Source organism: Helicoverpa zea, chromosome 17 (assembly GCF_022581195.2).
Source record: "Helicoverpa zea isolate HzStark_Cry1AcR chromosome 17, ilHelZeax1.1, whole genome shotgun sequence".
In the NCBI taxonomy this organism is placed as follows: domain Eukaryota; kingdom Metazoa; phylum Arthropoda; class Insecta; order Lepidoptera; family Noctuidae; genus Helicoverpa; species Helicoverpa zea.
The window spans coordinates 7,965,201-7,989,926 of NC_061468.1; the positions used below are offsets into that span (position 1 = coordinate 7,965,201).

Consider the following 24,726-nt stretch of genomic DNA (forward strand, 5'->3'; position numbering starts at 1 on the left):
ATGTTATTTAGAAAGCGTTGGCCGAAGTATTCTTCATATCTATTTATAAGTTCTACAATCATCGCACTACTCTTGTATTGGGATAAAATTGTCACGAACTAAAAATAGGTGTTTATTTTGATCATTCGTGACGTATGGTGACAATACTACTAAAGATACTCTTTACTATCAGAGAATAGTGATCTGGAACGATGGTGTATGAAGCATCATCCTCCTACGACTTATGAGAAGGTGGATTTGTTCTCGAATGACACCTACAGAATTTTGGTAAATAAATTTGAGAATATTTTTAGAAAGGAACGGTGTCCATGATTTTGGAATTATTTAAAATATTAGATCTAACGCTGAGTAACTAAATAAACTCCAAATAAAGTTATCTACCTGTACCTGCCTAACCATTGTAGATATTGCACGTTTCACAACTTGACTTGCCAAAGCTTGTTCGAAAGATTTACCGCGACGCGGGTACACAAAGGGCTCCACAAAGAACAAAGGTGGATTTTACTCAGTCTGTATCTTAGTAGTCAGCTGGAGGGGTTACTTAATGATTTACCATCTCAAAAAAGGTAGATAAGATGTGGTTTAAACGGGAGCATGTAAATTGTAATGGTATCTAATGATATATTACATTTGCATGTATACAAATCGGCTCTTGTCCTGGCATATATGAGTCTGTTCCCTGTTAAAAGTCGGTATCTCCGATTTGAGGACCAACCATGACGTGACCTGAAAATGTAGACGGGAATATGGTAGTTATACTCTCGATCCACGGCATGGCACGGGATGGCACATTAAACTGTAGTTCCCGGCTGTCATTGAACGTCCTTGGCAGTCGTCGTTACGGGTAGTCAGAAGCCAGTAAGTCTGACACCAGTCTAACAAAAGGGTATCGGGTTGCCCGGGTAACTGTACCGGGGTTGAGGAGGTCAGATAGGCAGTCGCTTCTTGTAAAAGCACTGGTACTCAGCTGAATCCGGATAGACTGGAAGCCGACCCCAACATAGTTGGGAAAAGGCTCGGAGGATGAGGATGATGACTCTCGATCCACGGAGGTACCATATAAAACAGGACAGTTTCCAAAAAGCATGGCCCATCCACGGCAATTTCCCAAACAATCCGTCATACCTACTACTGAATGATACCGTAGACGCGTCAAGTTCAAGGTGTAACGTGAATCAGCCAGTGTGGGCCGCTGAAAGTTCTATTTAAATCTCATTAGAGACCGACAAACGGTAGTCTCGAGTCCAGAGCGGCGCGCGCCTGCAACGAACTAACAACCACAAAGGTGAATTTTCTATATTGTTTTTTTTTTAAGAACCTATTGTTGTTTATTTGTTGTGTGATCTTAAAGGTACCTAACTAGTGTTCTTTTTTTGAACTGTGAACGTTAAGTTTCGGCGGGTTTTTATAGCGGGAAAATAGGCATGATGACAGTAATCAAAAATCATTAAAATAATATATTTATTAAATTAAACTTGAAGCTTGGAATATAAAACGCGCATTGTTTTCTTTATTAATAATGTGATTAATATGTATTTTTATAAAATAAAATTACGAAATAAGGCAATCCGCCATGATATCTTGAACACCAATCAGAGCTCGTGACGTCATTTCTCAAAACAACTCGCGCGAAAGCGCGCGAACGTCACATTTCGTTATTGTGAACTTCCACTGCGATCTTTGTTTTTAATTAATTTATTGTTTATAACACGAGTTATGGAGCCCGGATTTATCAAGGCAAACAGCGCTAATTTGCCTAAAATTGATATCATAATGCTGGGAAAGTTTTTGGCATCAAATAAAGATTTTTGTTCAGCTGAATTTAGAAATGTTAAAACTTCCATGTAAGTATACTAGTTTAATTAAAAAACAATGAGAGATGAAACCTAACCTCGAAATAGTTATTTACATTATAAACTATGCTAGAATCTAGAGAACTATGTAATAACTTACATCAAAGTGATCTTCACAAAAATAAAGTTGTACCCTGGGCAATATTGCTTTTGAATCTCGCCTTGCAAGTTTAAGCCACTTGTTTCGTATTTTTTTATTGTGAGGAACGTACACAAATAACTCATCAGGAGTTGTTTTGGATGTGTTCTTACACTGGGGGACCCCACAACACCTATGCCCTTTCGAATTCATATTTAATAACACAAAAAACTTAATTATTGCACGAGCGTTGTTTACAATTGCGTCTTGTAATTTCAGTTGTGACGTCACAAGTGACGACATGACACTGACAAGCGTTTTCGCGTCGGATTCAAAGTGGACAGAGAAAAATGCAATTATTTGATAAAAAAACTTCGCATTTTCTTAAAATTAATGATTTTTCATATAAAATAGACATATACCTACATCATACAAAGGAATTTAAAAATTTGTCATCATGCCTATTGTATCGGATGTACTTAGTTGTTTTTCCATGTAATTGAAAACTGTGAATGTATAGTTAGTTATGTGGTAGGTATCGATTTGTTTGAACAAGTGCGTGCAATCAGTTCTTGGCGTATTTAAGTAGACATTGATTTTAATTTAATTAAAACGCTGCATATTGCGCAGAAAACTGCTGAAGATGCACATTTCAGGCCCTATAACTGGCATGATAAAAAAACTAATTAAAGTCAGTGGTTACCAATTTCCATTAGACCTTTTTCAGAATTCAAGAAATTGTCTAAAGTTTAATCGAGTATAGAAGAGAAATACATTAAAATTTCCACCATCGTCTTTAACCATCTTCAAAAAATCTCGAACTCCGAAGATACGCAACCACATTGTTTACATCAACACTCGATCTAAAACCGTAACTATTACAACACTAATATGTCGCATAACTTTCAAACCGTTCCAATATTCGGTTCGGAACGTTGCATCAGCTCTATAAACGTTCCCAGGTGACTCACGGTGCGTGGAATCGTTCCAGAATTTCATAGAATGTGCACCGATTGCTTCTACTTGTAAACAAGATCGATAAACTTCGACGAGCTTTTTGTTGGCGCTATAAAATAGCTGTTAATGTAGTTAGAGGTCGATTGGACAGCTCTATTTATTGTTGGGTTTTATAATGGTTTTCGTAATGATACCGATTCTTGAAGGGGTTCCGAATGAACGGATTATTACCTAAGGGATTTTCCGACAAAATTTTGATACCCAAAAATGGTTAGATATCTTCTTGATATTAGATTTTCAAATTTCTATATTCTAGGAACTTACCTATTGGGTATTTTTTTAAATAAAAATATATTTATTCCCCTTGAAAAATATCGTGCGTAGGAATCGTAAACAAAATGCAATTTTTATTTTCGATGTGCAATAGCCAAATTCTTGTGAGAGCATTTATCAATGCGTAGGTGCGTCAACGTAAACAAAAATAACTCGCCAATATAATCGAAATAACAAACGACCTTTCTTTATAAAAAAGTAAATAAAAAATCAAATTTAGAATCACCTGTATGCGTTCAAATAACATTGGTCTGGGTCGTCCATTACAAGCGCAGTCGATGTAACCGCTGAAAATAAACGCGCCATGAAAATACCCGCTGTTTATATCTACGCGATGAATAGACAATGTTGTTGATTTATCTCTGGCCAAAGATAAGTTTTACGACCTCTTGCAAGGGTATTGATATCCTATGGTTTTGCTGGGCCATTCTATGTTGGTTAGGAGTTGGCACTTATAGGATTGTGATTGGAATGGGACGCAGTATGACTTTGGTAGATAGGACCTTGTAGATTTATACAAGCAGCATCAGTTGCATAAAGAATAAATCAGCCATTTAACTATTTTAATCTTTGGCTGAATCACATCTATATGCGTCAAAATATTTGTATAGTTTGATTGTTTGGATAAAAGCGCTGATCTTAGGAACTATTGAAAAGTTTTTTCAGTATTTTGTAGATAGCCTATTTATCGATGAAAGTTTGAAGGCTTTAGTTTTTCTGATCCATTAGTTATCTATCCTGACAACAGGGTTTAGGTATTTTCGAATCAGAATAATCTGTGAAATATTAATTGAATAAAAAATCACATGAAACATTCATCATTAGGTACCTGCATTTAGGTTTCAACACTAACTTTCTATTTTCCTCTTTCCAGATGTCGATAGTACCTCTAATGTTCCGCGACTGGTGGGACGAGTGGGACAGGCCCTCTCGCCTGTTGGATCAGCACTTCGGTATGGGTCTGAAGAGAGACGAGCTCCTCTCTTCCCTCTCCACCCTGCCCTCCTCCTCGCTGTTCAGGAACTCCTACTTCAGGCCATGGAGAACGAGTTTGACGAGGCAGGAGTCTGCTTCCACTATTAACTTGACTAAGGAGAAATTTGAGGTGAGATATTTTCGTAGAAATTATTTTATTAGAAGATTACATAAAACATTTAACCGAAAAAGGATTCATTTGACAATTAAAGGGATACACTTTTATAACAAAATATTTCTTTGGAATATTTATTTGAGTCTGATATGCGAGTAACGTAAGATTACATTGTTAGTGATTACGCTTTGAATCCTAAATATTTCGTGTCTTTTGCGACACGACGCGTAGGTACCTCTATCTTGCTTGATTACATTTGTAACATCCAATAAAGCGAGTTATGACTGTTCAAATCTTCTTATATTGTATGACGTGTTACATCTGACTCTCGTACTTATCTAGTACGGCCTAAAGTTTTAAACATGAGATCTTTTGTGGGAATTAGACTCTAAAATAATCACATTTCATGAAAAAGGATTGTCCAGCTTTCCCTTTACTCTTCGTATTACTAGAACTGTTAACATTTTTGTTTTTTGCACATTCCAGGTTATCCTAGATGTCCAACAGTTCACACCTGAAGAGATCACAGTGAAAGCCTCGAACAACAGCGTTGTCGTCGAAGGCAGGCACGAGGAGAAGCAGGACGAGCACGGTTTCATCTCCCGTCAGTTCACCCGTCGCTACATCCTCCCCGGAGGCTACGACGTTCAGGACCTGGTCAGCACACTGTCTTCCGACGGTGTTCTGACAATCACAGCACCGAAGAGACCACCTCCTAATGCGGGTGAAAGGATAGTCCCCATCACTAAGACTGGTCCCGCCAAGCAGCCCGAACCAGTCAAGACCGAACAGCCCCGTGAACAAACCGTACCTATCGTCACTTCCCCTTGATCTACCTATTCGGGGTCTACTAACGAGACATCGATATTGTCAATGAATCGATGTTCAACGATCGAATCATAAATAGCATTTATTTAAGCGCCGTTCTTGGCCAATAACGACTAGCTTATTCGAAATGAACGAATTAGGTTTTTTTTTATATTGATTTGTATAAAAGAGGAATGTAACATCATTTGTTTATAATAAAATTTAATAAATGATTTCCAATCATCATTCAAGTATCTTTTTTTGTTCTTACAGATGTACCTCTAAGGCTTTCTTTTCAATTTTCACTATTCGAACAAGTTTTTTTTCTGTAAAGAGATGGACATTTATCTGAAAACTGATGCTCAATCAATTATTGCTTGAAGTGGAGAATCCAAAATTCTATTCAAATCTCAGGTTAGTTTAATTTCTGGGCCAATTGTAACCACACAGATGATTTAATCTTTATTGGAGGTTTTAATTTTTTGACATTGGTGAAAAATTACAAAATATGTAGTTGTACGTACTTTATCTAGCAGGTGCGTTTAGCAACTATTCACTCTTACATGCACAAGAGACAGAACGCATTACTAAGAAACACTTAACCGTCGCAAGCGCAAACCGCGAGCGCACATTAATGCTTAGCAAACGCACGCCACAAAGAAAGAACAAATGCGCGCTGAACTACAAATAATGAACAATAATTCCTTCACTAGTTAATGTAAAACGCAACTTGTGGTGTGCCAAGTGCTTAGAACATTTAACTCATAGGAAAAGAAATGAGCGTCACAAATCTTTATTCAAAAATGTCTGCCAATTTACGAGCGAGGGACGAGGCAATGCAACAAATAGTGATAGGTAACTCATGAAGTTTCGATCTCATTCGTAAGTATGACACACAAACATAAAGCACAGCAATAAAAAATAGAAACTATCGATCTAACCGTAATGGGCTCCGAGGGCATGCGAACAAGTTTAATTTACTTGTGGCATCACGTTTGTGGTCGCCGGAAGACGCTGGATGCAGGTCGCTTCCAACAGGTATCTGTGGAGATCAAAGGGGGAGGCCTATGTTCAGCAGTGGACGTCCTATGGCTGAGATGATGATGATGATGATGATCACGTTTATTTCTTATTTTTATGTTATCCCCTATGTGCTCAATTATGTAGATACAGGTACTACCCTTATACTTTCTTATGCAATCCCCTATATACTTCATTATGTACGCTCGTTAAACCTTTTCAATTTTAATCGCGAATTTTCAACGATGTGCCCACATCACAAAAACTTGAGGCACACGGATGTAAACTACGGGAGACACTAATCTACCTTTGGCATTCAAGAAGGCACGACAAAGGCGTCTCCAGTTGATCAAATCCTCTAAGTCCAAGTGTGACCTGTCACAGTGTAATGACGGATTTTCTATAAGTCAACAAAGCAACATGGCGAATAGTCATGCCGTATTATGGGCTGTGTTTGACTAATTTAATTCACCCGCGGAACGATGTGCTGACTCCAATAATATTGTTAATTTATCATTGCGCGAGGGTTGCCTGACAGAGGAATTCGGATATTTTGCACGTTGTTTGCAGTTTGTATAATCTTTAATGATGATCGGGGGTTTGAGTGTTTTTGGTCGCGTAACTGAATTTGGAAAATACATTTTTTTGACGATGGTTGTGTGATGTAAACTTCTATACTTATTCTATTTTTATTGCAAAATAAATGCTGTTTGCAAACTACACAGTACCTACCCATATTTTAACTGGCTTCCAATGCTTTTACTCGTATTTCGTGGAAACTAGGTACTCCGCGCATCTGGCTTAAAAGTAGCTAATAGTCGACTTGGGGTAGATGGGCCATCTAAATACCTAACACTGAAATATTTTCTCAAACCTGACATGTAGTTCCTGAGATATCTGATTAATTTGCTCTAGTTTTACTTATATCTACCAAACCAAATCATATAGCCTAACGCCATCTACACAACGCTTTACATACTACAAACAGCGCCATCTTTGTACATTGATCTGAACTTTTGTTTGTAGATCATTATTGCCAAACCGTTTAGTAGAACAAAATTAGAAACGTTAGCGACTTGGTGTTTGCCAATGTATTTAAATATTGGCTTATTAAATGTAGTTAAAGAAGATTAATCTAGCAAAGAACGTAGACTAATTTTCAGACTCAATACATAGATAGATCACGAGATCATCATTATAAAGGTATTTCGTTTCAGTGCGTCTTGTAGACAAATACCTATAGTTTACCGAATTCATTCCTTAGTTGGCACTCTTTCTTCAGGCCATTGAAAACTAAACAAAGCTCCTCTTTTTTGGGAAATCGGTTAAAAATAAATTTCATCAGGGGATCAAGAAAAGCTCTTTAAATCTAACCCTGTAGTGCAGAACTATATTTCATAACTATTACAACGTCGGTGACCGCAAACTAAACGCCGTGTGATTTCTTAGCGAAAATAAAACAAATACAAGTTGAACTTATGAGTTTAACACTTCGCTGTCACACGACAAGCATTGTCGTCACGGTGACATTTTATTTGTTTTTATTTTGGTTTTAACGCTAAGTTGCAGGACTTAACGTTAATTTAATTAAAGAAGAGAGGTCTGGTCTGATAGCCTGATATACCTTAATAGTAAAACGAACACATTTTAAACTTTAAACTTTAACCTTTTTAAAGAAATAAACGATCTTTAACGTAATGAATGTATGAAAACTGAATAAGAAGAAAATACTACAGGTTTCCCTAATTAAGTATCAATTCAGCAGCATTAGGTTAAGCATCAGGTGATGGTATTTATAACAAGCTTAAACAGTTCCTAATAAAATCAAATCCCTTCCTACTATGTAGAGGTGCGACTTATGATAGTAATTTAGAGTACTTAGGTAGGTATTTGCGTTAGGGTTTTCCTTTCCTCCCTCCCTTTCACATTTATTTCATAACCTCAATTTCCAAAAAATAATTGAATAATCAACATAAAACACCATATCTAGGTAAGCATATCTAAACTTAATAGTACTACAATTAACCATGATAGAACCTAAAAATAAACCAGACTTCGCCAAGCATTGTGGTAATGTAGCCTGAGTAATAGATCTCATAGTCATGGATCACCCGGGCTAAACGGCGGGGGAGTCCAGTCCTCCCGCCGGAGTGGAGGGGAGGGGAGTTCATCAATCAGCCTGGAGCGATTACAGAGACGGTGGTGCAAGGGGGGGGTGGAAGAGGTTTTGTTAGATGAGGTTTTATATAGGTATTTTGATGATGGGAGCAATAATGTGATGACACATTTCTGGACCTGACATGGTATAGAGTAAATGCAATGGTAATCATTTGGAGATCAATTAGGTTCTTAAGGAGAGCTAATTAGATAAACACACATATAGCGACAGATTTTCTTTTAAACGAGCACAATAAAACGAATGAAGGATATATCGTTACATAATTGTTAAATGTAAGTTAAATAATATAGTAACAAATATTAAAATGACAAATCTTTTATAACCGCTGTTTATGAAGGATTGGATGGTCATATTATATTTTTTAACAAAATGATAATATCATTTTAATTCATTAATTGAATAAATTAAATTAATTATATTATAATTCATTAAATGTATTCAATTAATTATAATAAATGATGTCATGAATGATGAATGAGTCAATTTCAGAAACCAAACTTGCCAAAACCAATTCTGAATTTTGCACGCTCTGAAATAATGTGCTTGTATCTAAATATCTACTGAAATGCCACTTTTTAAGTACAATTATTAAGTGGGACTCAATATTAAGTGGAGTTGCATTATGAACTAATCTCTAGTCACCTGATAGATACCCTCAACAGAAGTACCAGGTTTAATTGATAGGCTCCTGTAACTTGCGGCACAGAAAACCGCTTGCAGTGTTCGACAAGCGATTGATCTGCCTTCGTATTAATTGTTGCTGTCTGTACCTACTATACTGTACCTACCTACTTTATATAGGTATCTATAAATAGGTATTTTTGTTTGTATTGTGTACGTCTGACTACTTGAAAACGAAAGCTTGCTCTAATTGAGTTTGGATTCATCGATTAATTTTATTGGATTAGTTTTGATTTGATCGATTACAAAGATCGGGGTGGTTGCTATCAGCTTATCATCGATGCACGAGAAATTGATATTTTTTTCCATACATAGTAGTTCAATAATACTTTGACACACATCACCTTTTTAACCAGTTTCATTCTACTCCAAGTGGAGTTTTCAAGTGAAAAGCATGAAATCAAGATCAATTGTTCCGAATGTAACCGGGAGCTAGGACAATCGAAGTATTTTTGGCAATAAGCTTATTATGATAATCCTTAGGTAAGTATTTGCCACCAATTAATAGGTACTTACCTACCCTATCTACTTTTTTTATTACTGTTAGTACTTGTGCACTATAAGTCTTCTATTTATGACTTGGATTACGCGGCAGGTTATGATTGAATGGCTAAATGATATATAATTATCAAAATTACAAGAGCTTTTGTTTGTCAATAGCTGAAAATCCTTGAATTCAAAGATTATTGTTTGTGCTTGAAAAAGTAGGTATGCCTAGGTTTTTAGTGTCGAAAAGCAAGATTTCGAGCTAATACGTTTAATACCTTGGGTTAGGTACAATTAACAAATATAATTTCTGAATTAATTGAATAAGGAAGGAAATGAGAAGTTTTATCGTTTCAAGAGTTATTTTTGCGAAAAATTAAGACAAGGTCTGATACCTGTGTTCTTAGAATTTTCATTATAAACACATGCAATTTATTATTTCTCGGATGTCTACCGCAAAGTCATCGAATTTCTTATAGCTGCTTAGTGAAATAAATCTTTTCAATAGTAAGGTAAAAATGAATTGTAATGATTACTTACTTAGTTACCATAGTACTCAATACCCTTCATAAATCTTAGTAAATATGCAATTTCTAGGAAAATTAGGACATAAAGGTTGATTGCCTTAAATCTTTAAACCTTTCGGACAACTAAGTAAAGATTATTTATTGTAAAATATTAAATAGCTCGGTATATTTTCTGTAATAATCTGGTAAGAATTTTGTCAATATCATTGCTCATCATTTTTATGGAATAGTTACCTATAAGTAAGAGGGTAGATAATAATTAGGTAATGCGACTAAGTTTTAGGTATTCGGACTGCTTGCTTGCTTGCTGCAATCCAAGTTTTATATTTTGATTTTTCTAAGAAGATGAAGAAATACCGACAGTTAAGTTTTTAACCACATAACATACTTATGACACCTTTCAAATAATTAGGTTCCTAATTCAAGTCTACATTATTGTAAACAGTGAATAGGTATGTGCCTGCGTACCTACTTAGATAATACTAATTTGTGCCCTGATATGAAATAATTTCTGAACGATCTTCAATGAATAATAATAACTAAGTTCATGTTTTGTAATGATAAGCTAAGTAAAGACTTCAACGCGTCTGATAAAAATACGCTTAATTCCAAAACGAAGTTTTCCTACTTTATTCATTTAAAAACTGCATTAGAAAGCCTATCAATCTCATAAAACTTCCTAATAACCAATTAAAACGAAACAAATTAATGAATGAACAGATTGTTCATTAAACAGGCGACCTCATTCATCGGATCCATTAATCAACGGCATCTATACGTAAACAGAGCTAACACTAACACAGCTCATTAAATGCGCAAACGAAACTCCGATTAAGGGGCATTAATATCACGTTTCACTATCGCTATTAATCACAGAGAGCGATCAATGCCACGCGATTATTTTATAGCTTGAATAAAAACAATTGAAGTGCGGCGGGCGGAGCATCGGACTGAAATATCAGTTTGATATCGCGGTGTTTGATTCGCCGTGTGTCGGACGCCTCTAGGCGGGGCCTGCCGGAGAGGGGCGACCGGCGGCCGGCGCGCCATACCATTACGAGCGAGCACACGCAGCGCTCGCTTCCCCGGTCCGTGTCCGTTGTATGTCCGTCGCGAGTGCGTGCTCACGTGCCTCCCGTGGCGTATTCCTCGCACCGTGCCTTCCAAGCCGCCAAGATTCGGGTGAAGAACCGTGAGCCGGTGCCGGCGTACGCCATGGCCGACGCCGACCGTGATTCGGACCTTGGCGACGACAGCCCTGTGGTGAGTCTCTTTACTTACAATACACGCGAAAAATCCCCTTTCAAAAACTTCCCTTATCAAAGTTATCGAGCCAAATCATCATCCTTCTGTTCTTTTATTCTTATAAGTTTATACCCCTCTTCCCATGTGGTTAGTTGCATGTTGGATGTCGGCGTTTCTATAAGCCGTGGAAGGTATATTTGAAGTGTTGTTAGCAAGCGCATTGTTACTAGCTGTTGTTATACTGCCGACTGCTACCGGTTGTTATGACAACCGTGCTCTGATAAGCTATGTAATCTAGCTTTAATTGTAGTTAAATAATTTTAAATAATTGAGTGATATGATCTCTTTGTCAGGTTTGTCATTTTTTTGTGCGGGTAGGTCGAAAATATTGACAAGAAAAATCCCAATTAAATTGATTCTACAATGTACAGATGATGTCTAATGTAAGCCTATGTATGATTTTGCATACAACATCTGCATTTAACATAAAACTCACGGATTAAATAATGGTTATCAAATGTATAATAAAAAAGATATGGAAAGAAGTATTTAAACCTATTCCAAAATATGAAAAAACTGTATGCAGGTACGGCTATAGATAATAAATTGTCGTTGTCAATTGTTATGATGAAGCATCATAAGATAATGCATGCCATGTGGTGTCAACAAACTTCGGACGCTAAAGCTAGGCGCAAAAACATTGCTAGCACTCATTATTTATTTGCACATTCCTAAAGAAATTTGTACTGACTCACACTGTATGAGTATTATCCTAAAAACTTATGATTGAACTTATGCAAATCTAGTTATTAACAATACATCTTTAGTAATTTTTAAAGAAGTTTTTTTTTTGTACCCTAAAGGCTCTGAAACTACGGAACGATTTGAAAAATTCTTTCACTCTTGGGCTCTGTGACATGGGCTATATTTTATCCAGGCACGGGCCGAAATTTCCCGGGAAGCGGGGGATTTTGCTGGAAAACAGCTAGTTAAACATAAATCATAGGTATATTAGGATTTGTACAGTAGATAAAAGAGTCATTATTGACAAACAGACATGGAAACATTAAAGACTAAGTACTAATAAAATTAGGTGAATCCTTTGATGTGATAAAGCTTGTTCCTGCCTGCCGGGTAGGTATCGAAATAAACGATTCATGGCTTTGACATTTCAGCTTACAGGGTGTTATAAACATTTGGCATCAATTATTTAATGAATTAGTGAACAACAATTGATCCTTACTTAGGCACATATCTTACCTTGGGCCTAGACTTGTAGCTGCTGAATAGGCTAAATATTATTTATATTAAAGCTCACAGTTTCATATTGTTTCAAGGTTTCACCTTATTTTTTGTGATAAAGTACACCAGGTATCTTACCTACCTACTTTGTGGAAAGAAAAAAGGAAAATTCACAGGATAGATTTGAAGTCAGAGGCACTTACAAATAATGTTATCAATTTCTTTTCTTGATTGTACCACAATAAAATAGCCATTTAGGTAGATTTAACTACTTTATGTTTTTTTTGACGTCGTTTGATATCATTATAACACTCTTATTATTTTAACAACGTCTTGCCTTTTATTTAAACTATTTTGGTCAGGAAAGCTTTCGGTCCTTGATTCTAACAAACATTTCAACTACTCATTTCAATAACTTAAATTTATGAATAATAATAATAAATGCTTAAATTATTAATATTATATAAACTGCCTCGTTGGTCTAGCTGTCGCAAGTGCGGCTGCTAAGCACGAGGTCTCGGGTTCGATTCCCGAGTCGGGCCGAAATCGCCTTGTGGGTTTTAGAAGACTTTCACAAAGCAGCCCGGAGCCTGGAAGCTGGTGATTGATACACCCGTGCATCGGAGAGCACGTAAATGTCGGTCCTGCGCCTGATCTCTCTCCGGTCGTGTCGGATTACCGTCCCATCGGGCTATGAGAGTTAAGGAATAGTGAGTGCACCTGTGTCTGCGCAAATGCTCGTGCACTATAATATGTCCTGCGTAGTTGGCTAATCTCCTTACATGAGAACAGCCGCCGTAGCCGATAATCGGCTAGGAGGACATCATCATCATTTAAATAAACCAAATGGCTTAGGCAAGCTTAAATCGTTTAAACTTGAATTGGTGCCTGTGACAAAGATTTAATAATATCAGAGTAAAAACTGAAAATAGTTAAAATAAACAATTCTAATAAGAATAAGATTTACTTCAGCGTTGTTTCATATTGTTATCTAGTTTTCTAATGAAACTGCGGGTACATACTGGATTATTTTATATTTGTTTTTTCATAAATTTCAATCCCCATATAAAAATCATGAATCATCAACACCTCGTGGTGTTTTCGTCGATAGAAAATAAAACTTGTTACTTATTAATGTCTAAGTAGAGATAACCACTTCTGTCCCACATCTGGCTTTCCATTGTTATATTCAGGTACTCACTTAAATATAGGGTTAATTTGTGTTTATTGCACTTTTTTAAATGTTACTGTGTGCCATAGTAACGGTGGTCCATGTGGCCCTTTGTTGTAAGTAAAAAAAAAAATGAATTCCTATTCTAGATCTTCAAAAATAGTAGGTAATTGGTCTAAAAATAATAATGTGGAAGTAATTCTAGTCCTAATTATTTAAAATATTTTTAATTTTATAGGAGCACTTGTAATTTTTTTTCATACATGGTCGGTATGAAAAAAAATTATCACACCACACCTAGTAGTAAAGATCAGTCCAAAAATAATAGTAACAAACCTATTAGCTTTCAATGTGCAAATGTAAAATTCTTAAATTGCAGTGCAGTCCTAAAGCCAACAAAATGCCATGTTTGGCGACATCTATGCAACACATGTGTCGCCTTCAATGTGGCGGCTTCAACAAAATGGCGCCGATATGATTATTAATAACGAATTCGGCTGCGATTCGGTTTCAAGCTTGTTTTATTGCAGGACGAAGGTTCCCATCTGCGGCGGCTCTACAAAATTTGACTGCACATTGTTTATTTAGCGGAACTGTTTTTGTCCATGTTCATAATTCGTCAAAAGGAACGGCATCGATATTTTGCCTCAGTTTTTTGTGCTTCGCGCTAAGGAGGTTTATGATTTCTAAGCTAATAATGACGTCGCAGATGATAACAAGTCACCGCAGTTTGGCATTTATTGTGTTATCGAATAATGCACTGTAACAGTGATAAATATGCACCTGTGATTCATAAAGTACGTGCATTCGGTTATAATAAACAAGCTGTCACATGATTTACTGTTTCTAACATAAATGTAATAATAGAATAATCTAGATTCGAAACTGAAATAGCCGAACCCACATCAAATGTAACCGAAACAAATATAATCTAAAGCAGTTTCAGCAAGTCAGAATTGATGAACAATCCGGGAATTCTGACGATGTAAAGTAACGAGATCTGAAGACTTTATTATCGCTTACCTGTATAACACATCATTAGCCGTTTATTTCTGTCCCGACACATATAATGTTTGCGTTTGACTCAATCATTTATTCAGCGGTGTGTCTGGCTTTGGCGACATCTCACGGGAGGCCAGAACGCACGATTTATTATCCCCACTCGGCGAATAGAGGGCCACGAATTAATTAATCAAGCCTAGCTGTCACTCAGTGCACAATCGCGGACTATACTTAGCTCATATTCCGACCGCACGCTTCCTTTTCCTGTCGACACCGCGACGTACCATTAATTGAAATAATTGGCGGGCTTCGAGATTTTATTTTTTCGCGTTGACAACACAGCTTGGCGGTTTGCATTAATTTTAATTAACTATGCCCGTGTGGCACTTATTTTTACACCATTTCTTGGCATTTCAATGAAAAATTGCGGATTCGGTGATGAAGTTATAAAAGTAATTTATAAAAAGGTGTTGACTTGGCTTTTGGTGTCGCACATAAATAACAAAAATGTAGGTATTTTTCAGTACCGAAGTCAAATGGATCGATAAACGTACGTGCAAATTATATTTACATTGTTGTTTATACAAGGAAAATGTACTAATTGTCCAATATTTTTTCCGTCGCATTAACATGTGTTATCAGAAAATTGAGAAGCGAGTTATGCACTGTAATGTTTGTACATACAAGCTACTCGTGAATCAGTTTATTGCATAACATTGCGCGTTAGATTTATTTGGCTTCATTTCAAACGCAGATGTATTCAATAGAGAGGAACGAACTTTAGTTTGGTTTTTCAGTCAATTTGAATAGATATACAGTGGCAAATAGACCACAATTTTTTTAACACTTACAATTCACAGGTAAGATAATTCAAAAAATTTTAGTAATGTTAAAAATGTTTCTTACTGTACTTACTATTTCTGTTTTCCTAAATTAAACATCAACCTGTTAGTTAGAACAATCAAATCAATGCCATTTTTTACTCAAGCATGACGTTTAACTCTCAATATTTTGACGTTACAATTTTTTTCTGTGGCAACCCACTTATGACACAATGAGGTGTAACACACAGTCGGCAGGTGAACGCTACCTGGTCGCGTGCTAGCCACAATAGTAGGTGGGCTTATGGGAATACACCATACTTATCTAATACTGGCTGTTTAGGAAAAAAAAACTCACACGTTTTTAAACCAATTCCAAAATACTGGCCGTTTTATTAAACTTTTATGATGAAGCTAAAAGCTTTTTGGTTCTGAGACTCAAGTCTTTCCATAAACGGTAAATCAGACTCCCACGGGTTCAAATCCAAGTCCGTTAAGAATATTGAAAGTAACCATAAACTCTGTTTGCTATTCCATTGTTTTAATACACATTTATTAATTTGACCCCAGCTTAGTGCTTATTCAATCCTTTCACTCAACTGTTATGTAGTTACTTACCTACATTCTTCCATCGCTTTTGTATTTTTTATGCGAACCTGCATATCAAATTGTTACTTTTCATATGCTCACATATTTTGATTATCCGACACGAACGGCCTTTTGTTGAAGATTTTAATTTGCATACAAATAAAATGGCTGACTCGACAAAAGAACCATTGTCACAGTTCTTTATACAGAAATCGAACTTGATCCTTTATCTCTCATTTATATTCAACATATCTGTCGTAAATAATCGTATTGACATTCAATATTTATAAAGGAAAGGTTGCGTGGGTTCGCGGCTGCCCGTCACACCGACACGTAACGTGGATTCAATTATCGTCACTATCTGCGATCAGAGTCAAGCACGGATTTAAGTCGCATTTTGTGCTCTTAATCCTAGCTAATACGTTAAATGTCAGCCTCGTTTAATTCTTGATAATCTAACGCCTTTTTGGCGTATTGGAGCCAAATGTTTAGTTCCGGCAGATTATGTGTTATACTTCCTCTTCCCATTCTTCTTTTTATTCTGTTACGTCCTGTCGATTTAGATGACTTTTTTCAAGAAATAGGACAAGGTATAACTTAGCAACAAAACAATGACAGTAATGTTTCTCTTTAGACGTTGGAAAGTTTTGCTTTTAGGCTAAACTCTCAATTTGTGGTGAAAATCCATATAAAAGCTCAATCAAAAGAACCTTCGCTCTAAACACGAAAAATTCTATAAAACCACTACCATATAAAGAAAATTATACAGCATTTATCTACTTTCCTTCCACAATGCACGTGTGAGTGAGGTGACGAGCGCCGACCTCTGTGTAAGTAGTCACAATAGAGATGCATTATTCTAATAATATCGTACTTATCTGAAGAGGCATCGGTATTCGCGTGTCGATGTCGATATTACGTACATCTCTAATGACGAAGAAAAGTACGGACGGGAAAAAACTTACTGTTTATAATATATAAACTATAATAAAAGTACCAGGAGACATTTTTTTTTTGCATTAAGTAGTACGGGAAAAAAAGATTAATTTATTATAAAAAAATACTTAAAAAATATTAAATTTTGCATAATCGATAAAAAAGGAAATACGTAGTACTTAATTGAATTAGTCTCATAAAGTCACCTAATATTGGTTCCAAGAAATTGTTACCCAAGTATAGTGTATAAATTGGTCTACTTACTGCTTTTGCAAAATATTCAATTGATCATACTTAAAATGATAGATGTACATTGCACATGTCAAATGCAATAAAAGAGTTGAATGCACTGATTGACATGTTACAGAGAAAATGGGGGCAAATTCTTTTATTTGTGCAGAATTTTACTTAAAATATATATTTTTGTGAATAGATAAAACTGTGATGATTACACATTACAGTATAAGTGCTTTAAGTATAAGATTACATATTATAAATCATCTTGAAAAAAAGTTCACTCTGTATAATTTTATTTTTGTTATAACTTTTTCTATTTATCTAGTGATGAATACTTGTTGATGTTGTTTTAAGTATAAAAGTAAAATTTAAAATAATTAATATGTTTTAGTTTAGTTACACTTTATAAATTAATGTTTGATAGTACAATATTTGTTTTTGTTTGCTCCAGATTGCTGGTCTGGCAGTAAAAGAACGAAACGGATTCTCACTCAATGTATGTTATTTTTTATTCATATTAAATATAATTTACTTTATCAAGTCACATTAATTTAGCAAAGTAATAATTCGCTATGTAATTTACAACATGCATGGCGAAAATAACCCGTAGAAATTCTTAGGAAAACCTTATCAGTTAGTATATTTTTCTATCAAGTATTAAATTATAGGTAGTTTACAATTCACAATTATTTATTGCTTGTAAATTATATATCAAGCAGCAAAATGACACTTAATACCATGACAATAAAGATCAATTTTAAATGCAGCTTATGTGTCGGTTATGTTGTTCTGCTAGGTCAGTGCTGGTGACGTCGATTGCGCGGGCGCCCGCATATTCGCTCAAACAGAAACAATTTATTCCATAATACCTTCCCTATTGGTTAATATAGCATTCCTATTAATATTGTTGATTAACAATAACAATTCCAAACTTATGTTGGTTAACGGTTTTGTGGTTAATTACGTTTTTATTAATTTCTGCCACGATTCCCATAATCACAGTTTTTACGCATCCATCACCAGCTGTTAGTACCTTTTTTCCCATGAAAAACACTAATTTCATTAAAACTTTGTCCTTGAAACTCGCACATAATAATGAACAGTTCAAGTTGATATTTTATAGTTGTCTCAGAGGTCGAGCCGCAATTTCCGCATCGTCTAATCAAGTCGGCACCTCAACGGTTTAATCACATTTCATTGATCGTGTGTTTGTCTGTCATTACACTCCTAACTACTCATTAGCATACACGTAAGTACCCAATAGATGATAGGGCGGCGACACAACCACATTTTATTCAAATCTCGCGCAGCTCGGAGGTGAAATTGCCGAGATTCTATTACTGCGTTCCGAAGCTTTCTTTTGTCATAAATAATACATTACTCTGGTAAAACTTGTCTCATCTACGTCACAAATATGATTTCTCATTATTGAGTTGCCAATTTCCTCCTGAAATCGCATTGAATGTTGATTTACTGTCAATTCTATATAATGTTTATTACAGATCTTACAGTTTAATATATATTCGATGTCTCATTACTCACAGGATGAACAACCATCACTCAATTGTTCATCTGACAGTAAATTTAATTAATGAATACATTCATTAATGTTGTGATTTTATGGGCTTTGTTTATGTTATGGTAATTAGAATTATCTAATAGCTATTAGGCATGATAATGATAAGCATGCATCCTTCTCTGCGTGGGAGGAGGCCTGTGCCCAGCAGTGGGACGATAAATAGGCTGTCACTAACTAAGCATGAGGGTCTGCCAAATCATTTTTGCAATAATTTTGTTCTGTAGATAATATCTCACCGAGATTTCCATGAAATCGATTGTTATATTACAATGATACATATACCTAGTTAGTCATTGATTATGAGTGATACGCAAATATGCGATTGCAAACATTCTTACAGTACTTACCTACTGAGTGATCATAAAAGCCAGCTAAAGAAATAAACGCCTTGACTCATTCGATTTAACTGTTAAGGAAGTAATATTTCACACAATTGTGTTAAATCAATATATGAAATTACATCGTCACGCTTACTTGCCTGAAAAGGGATGAATAGAAAACTTCAAAACCTATTAGCGGCGATCTGAATAAAACGGTCGTCTCCAAATTCAATTATTGGCCTTTGCCTGATCTAATTACTAAAACTGAGCACCTAGCACTTAGCTTAGGTGTGTATTTAGAACATTATCTCAATAAGTCTTTTGGTTTATCCTAGAATAGTGAGGGGTGTAATGGGATTTCATATCGATTGTACTGAGATACTGAGAAGTTAGATAATACGTATTTATAAACTGTATTTTTTGTAAAATGTGTCTATGAATGAATATGTAGGTATATAAGTAGCTACCGTATAGCTATACGTAGTTTATCAGTTGTCTTACCTTCTAGAACACAGGTAAAATAATAACTTTCCCTAGATGGGCTGACAAACTGACTTCTTGTAAAAAGGTGTCCCGTATATTTACATTTAGTGACATCGTATCGTCCATTAAATGGTAAAAGGTATTAACAGACATAGAGTTATGTAAGGCGACACCGCACGTATCATACAGCACCGGTGGGTCTTCACGAAGTCATACGATAATATAATCTCGTTCCGATATTGCGATCAGTGCACGCCTGTCCTTAATTAAAAAGTCGCGCTTGCATGCCGCACTCGCTTTGTGAAGGAATTTGTGTGAGATTTTCTGATAGGTGGATACTGGATAGTTTTCGCATTTCCTGTTTTGTTTAATATTAAATTTTGCCAGATTTTGGGCCGGTTCAAAAGTAGGCTATTTCGGTGCCCAGGGTGCTACTTATCTCTATGCCAAATAGGATCTCAATCGGCTTAGATGTTTTATTGTGTAAGCGAAGAAAAGAAACAAAACAAGCAACTTTCGAATTGCAAAATAAGTTTTTCTTTGGATTAGGAAACCTAATGAACGGAATAGGATGATAATTAGGCTTAATAATAAGGATGATAAGGATAATTCGTGCTAGGTTACTGAGTTACTGCAATAGTCATCAAACTGATAAACGAATGTTAAACTCTACATACTTACGTAATATCGCCAATTGACTACTACACACCCTTATTTGAACTGCAACATTGTCAAACTACAGACAAAGTACTGGCCATCTGTTTCGCAGACCACACACGTATGAACTAGCAAAAAGTGCGACAAAAACAGCAATTAACGTAATATAATTCTAACACTACATATTCGAAGTAGAAACGTTAGTAAGAAAGCACTAATGACGTTTAAGTTAGCCGATATTAAGGTAAAAAGTTGTTTTAAAGATGCACGCTCGCTTTGTTTTGTGGGCGGAGTGGGGATGATTGATACAGCTGCGCGCGCGCAACTCAAGCGGTCACGACGCGCAAGTAATCGTTCCTTTTAAATATTTTAATAATTTTCCTCTGGTTTGAAGGTAATATGTGTAGTCGTTGTTTGAGGACTTTCTTGGACGTGTTAAGGTACATAACAAAGACCAGAAAATGTATTCCTAAGCGTCAGCTACTTTGTAGCTTTGATAAAGGGCTTTAGAAACTGTTAATTGGACTTAAAATGAATTGATTTTATGAGACGTTTAAAATAACCCTCTAAAATCAAAGTTCCTCAATCACTTCCTTTGCCGTTTGACGTAACTTGATGCCTGTACGGTAGGTTACTTGTCCTTATCGATTAACGCAATCTGATAGTGATGTCTATTCGTATGACAATCAATACTCCTTGGTTGGATACTAATCATAATGAACCAACAATTTTGAAAAAGTTTAAAATCTCTAAAGAGGGTTTAAGTAATCGTTGTAAAATCTTTTTGGTGTTTGTGAGTCTGCTGATGGATGGATCAGACAGCCGGTCCTTTGGCCCAATTTTCATAGCAATGGTGTGCCACTTATCCATTTTCACATATATCCGTACAAATTATGATAAATCTCATAAAAATCTAAAAATACTTAAAACATTGATAAATAAATATGCGTATTTATAATAATTGTGGAAGGTTTTGATACCATACCTTGCAGATTAGATCGCATTACCTCTTGTATGGCTTCGCAAGACTTCTTGCTTGAAATACGATAGGCACTGGATTGTAATCAATAATAATTAATATTGTCACATACACGGAAGTGTTTTGAATTTTAATATTGGAGTAACTTTACAAACTTTTAAGGGTCTATGAATTACGAAAAAGAAAAACCATTTCCAAACTCATCTCTTGGAAAAAAGACTTACCCATAAGATATTTTTAAAATAAAAAATTTAACGTGAAGGTTTTATATTGTGTGTGTAATAAACACAATGCTTGGCACATATTGCTGTAAAAATAAATTTAATGACATTAAAGTTCAGCAGAAAGAAAAAAAACTTACATTCTTAATTTAAATAATTGACATCTAAAACAAAATAGGTAAATCAATTCGGCCAGTATCTTCTTTACAAATATTTAATTTCAAACTCTTTGGTCGGTTGATGGACAAGCAAGATATGCTTGGTGAGTATTTCTTATTGTAGTAATTTCCGCACTCCCTTTTCCCTTAATTTAATTAAAGCTTATTTCCTCGCCATCACAGCTTGATTACAAGAGCGCTCGTCGTCATTCAATCGACGTTGCCCACATAAACTACTCACTAAAGAAGCTTCCTTCGCATCAAATTAGGTGGTTTAATTATTTACTAGCACTAAAACGTACTGTTAACACTTACAAAATATAACTTGACCTACCCTCACCCTCTTTTAACAGCCGGGGCGAGCGGCGGAGGGGAAAATAAACGGCTCTTGAAGGATCAAATTAGGGTAGTCTTTTCGGATACTAAAACGTTGGAGGAAATAAAACTGATGTGAGGAACAGTCTGCTAAGGCAGGTGTAGTTTTCCTTGAGGATAAATTATTCTTTCTTTAATTTTGGATAAGTGCTCGCCTAAGCGGTTCGTATGTCTTCATATTTGAGGTGAAGGTAGATACGGCGCCTTTTTCAGTACAACATGATTGGTTTAAACATTAATAGCTAATTAGAAAGGAAGTTTTCCATTTCATTAGTGTAAGCTTTTAGAAGAATTACGATATATTTATGTAGGATGATGAACAAATGAATAACGCTGGTGAAACGATTGTGTCAATCGCACGTACAATCTGTGCTAGAACGCCTGTCCGTATTATTAAAATAATTATGATTTGAGTTAATCTCACACATATCCTATGCATCAAGATTTGCGTCATTCATTATTTACGCTGCGTGTGCGACTTTACAACGTAACATCGCATCGGTGTGCGCAACTTAATACATTATACAAAGAATTTGACAAGTCCGAGTGTTTACATTTTACGATTGATATTATCTGTGTTGAGATTTGCCAACGCCATCTTAGGCGTTGTATGTTGACCTTAAGCTCAAAAGCCGTAGGTTTTATGTGTTCTATTCAGCTGAGACGAATGGCAATTCATGTTTGACAATTTTACGAGCGCGACGATTCACCAATGGCGTCCACTTATAACTGCCGGTTACGCTCAATAAAATGATCATTTATTGCGCGGACGCCGAGTTAGTTTTATTGGGCGAATGTACTAACATTTTTGTTGCGCTACAAGGAAATTTATTTGCAAAGTACGGTGTATGCGATGACTAGATTTAGCGATAGTTTTGCTTTTCAATAAAAATAGTTAGTTTTATTAGCACATTTGCCTCTTTTGCACCTTTAATATGGTGACAGTTCTGTCTATTCATGATGAGGATAAAGATTTAATATTCTGATATCTGAAACTGAACAGTTTAAATTCTCCAATTTTATTTTCCCATTTAAGAGTGTTGTTTATTTGTAAACACAAGTGCAGGTACTGGCCATAAATAGGAAAAGATACTGTATCTATCTTTAATGTTAGGCCATGACCACTGATGAATTAGTAAATTGACGACCAAATTGACTTATTTCGCCATAGACCCATAGAGAGTTCTAACCCCATAGACGACATTGCGAGCAATAAATCTACCAGTCCTTCCTCCATTGTTAACTTATCTCTGGTAGTTCTTTGAAGGGTAAAAGCACAGGGTATTTCCCTTATGTCAATATTACGTCACTGTCAAGATTTCTGTTTACATCACCCGACCAATCTTGATCTTTGTCTCATTTATATAGCAATTGTTTATGATAATTATGTTTATATTATTTAAAGCCTGTTAATGTGAATGGTCTATTGTTGAATTAAATGTGTATATGTGTGTTTTTGCCATCATGCATGTGAAATCTCATCATAATTTCAACGGTTTTTACTTATAAGACTCGGTTTTGAAAAATGTTTACATTTCTATAAGTAAAGTGTGTAATTTATTTGTACTTATTATTAGAACTGGTAGTGGTAGGCGCCTTTTGTTAAATACTTCTTTGGTTATGATGGTTAAAATATGTAACCTGTAATGTAAGATGTACTGATATGGGAATAGGAATTATGGCTTATTTACCCACAGTTTTAAGTAGAAAACTATTTACACGTTATTATCCAGTTTAGTAGCAAGAGGTGATGGGTATCAGTCAGTAATATTAATGGATTGGCATCCAAGTACCAAATATATTGGCATGTGTCATTATTTTAACGTTTCGCAGAGCATAAACAAGTATCAAGTAGTTTGGGTCACAGTTTTTTAAAGGAAATGATCTCTCGTCAAATACCGTTAGTTTAGCGATGGAATATAAAATGTTTGCGCAAACTATTACACGTGTACTTTACATAAAGTTTATTGAACGTTTGTAACAGAATATTTGATCTGAATTACTGTTATTTGTAGTGTTGAAAACTTGTTAGTTTAGAGTGGGCTCTCTAATTTTTAATTGATTAGTAGGTTAAAGAGTTATTACAGTAAAACTATTGAATGTCTTCTTACATGAGTTTTAAGAAAAATCACAAAAAAAATACATTCTTTTTTTGTTTCGATTCATAAGCTGTCTTTATTAATTCGATAATCAAAAGTCCCGTGTAAAGTATCAGTCAGTATCAAGGGGTTATCACGCTGTTTATAAACAGTTGGGCTCGGTAACCGGCGCGTGCGCACACTTTGATCTCCCCTCCCCAACCCGAGACGATTAATACATTCTCTTGTTTGTTAATTTGTTACTCCGCTTTTATAGAACGGGTTACATTTATTGTTTTAACGTTATACAAGAAGCTGGCTATCACATTTTGTTTATTTAAATAAATAAGCTTGCTTGTTTCAATAAATTCTTGCAGTAATAAAAGAGGTTTTTTTTAATGATGTATGACGCATGAATATGACATTAATGTATGTAGTTTTGAGCCTATACAAATAACCATTGCAAAATGTCATTCCATCTGGCCGACAAAGTGTTCGAGTTTTATTCAACTTGAATAACAAATTCATCAGCAACGCACAAAAAGTATTAATACTTCGAAGTAACAAACAAACGCGACAAAAACGAGCGACCGCATTAAATATAATTAATTAACGCCACATA

General features: G+C 35.5%; 2 protein-coding genes across 2 annotated transcripts in view; both read left to right on the forward strand.

Moving 5' to 3' along the window:
- The first annotated feature begins 1,151 nt into the window (after nucleotides 1–1,151).
- On the forward strand, nucleotides 1,152–5,365 carry LOC124638359 (protein lethal(2)essential for life-like). Its single transcript, XM_047175300.1, has 3 exons — nucleotides 1,152–1,285; nucleotides 4,097–4,327; nucleotides 4,799–5,365. The coding sequence occupies exons 2-3, from the start codon at nucleotides 4,097–4,099 to the stop codon at nucleotides 5,141–5,143; spliced, it is 576 nt and encodes a 191-aa protein (XP_047031256.1). The 5' UTR covers nucleotides 1,152–1,285; the 3' UTR covers nucleotides 5,144–5,365.
- A 5,701-nt stretch (nucleotides 5,366–11,066) lies between these two features.
- Nucleotides 11,067–24,726, forward strand: part of LOC124638060 (protein dead ringer) — a 106,436-nt gene continuing 92,776 nt past the window's right edge. Inside the window, exons 1-2 of the mRNA XM_047174866.1 lie at nucleotides 11,067–11,275; nucleotides 17,706–17,750. Of these exons, the coding sequence (XP_047030822.1) occupies nucleotides 11,228–11,275; nucleotides 17,706–17,750 (93 nt within the window). The 5' untranslated portion in view covers nucleotides 11,067–11,227. The remainder of the gene's footprint in view (nucleotides 11,276–17,705; nucleotides 17,751–24,726) is intronic.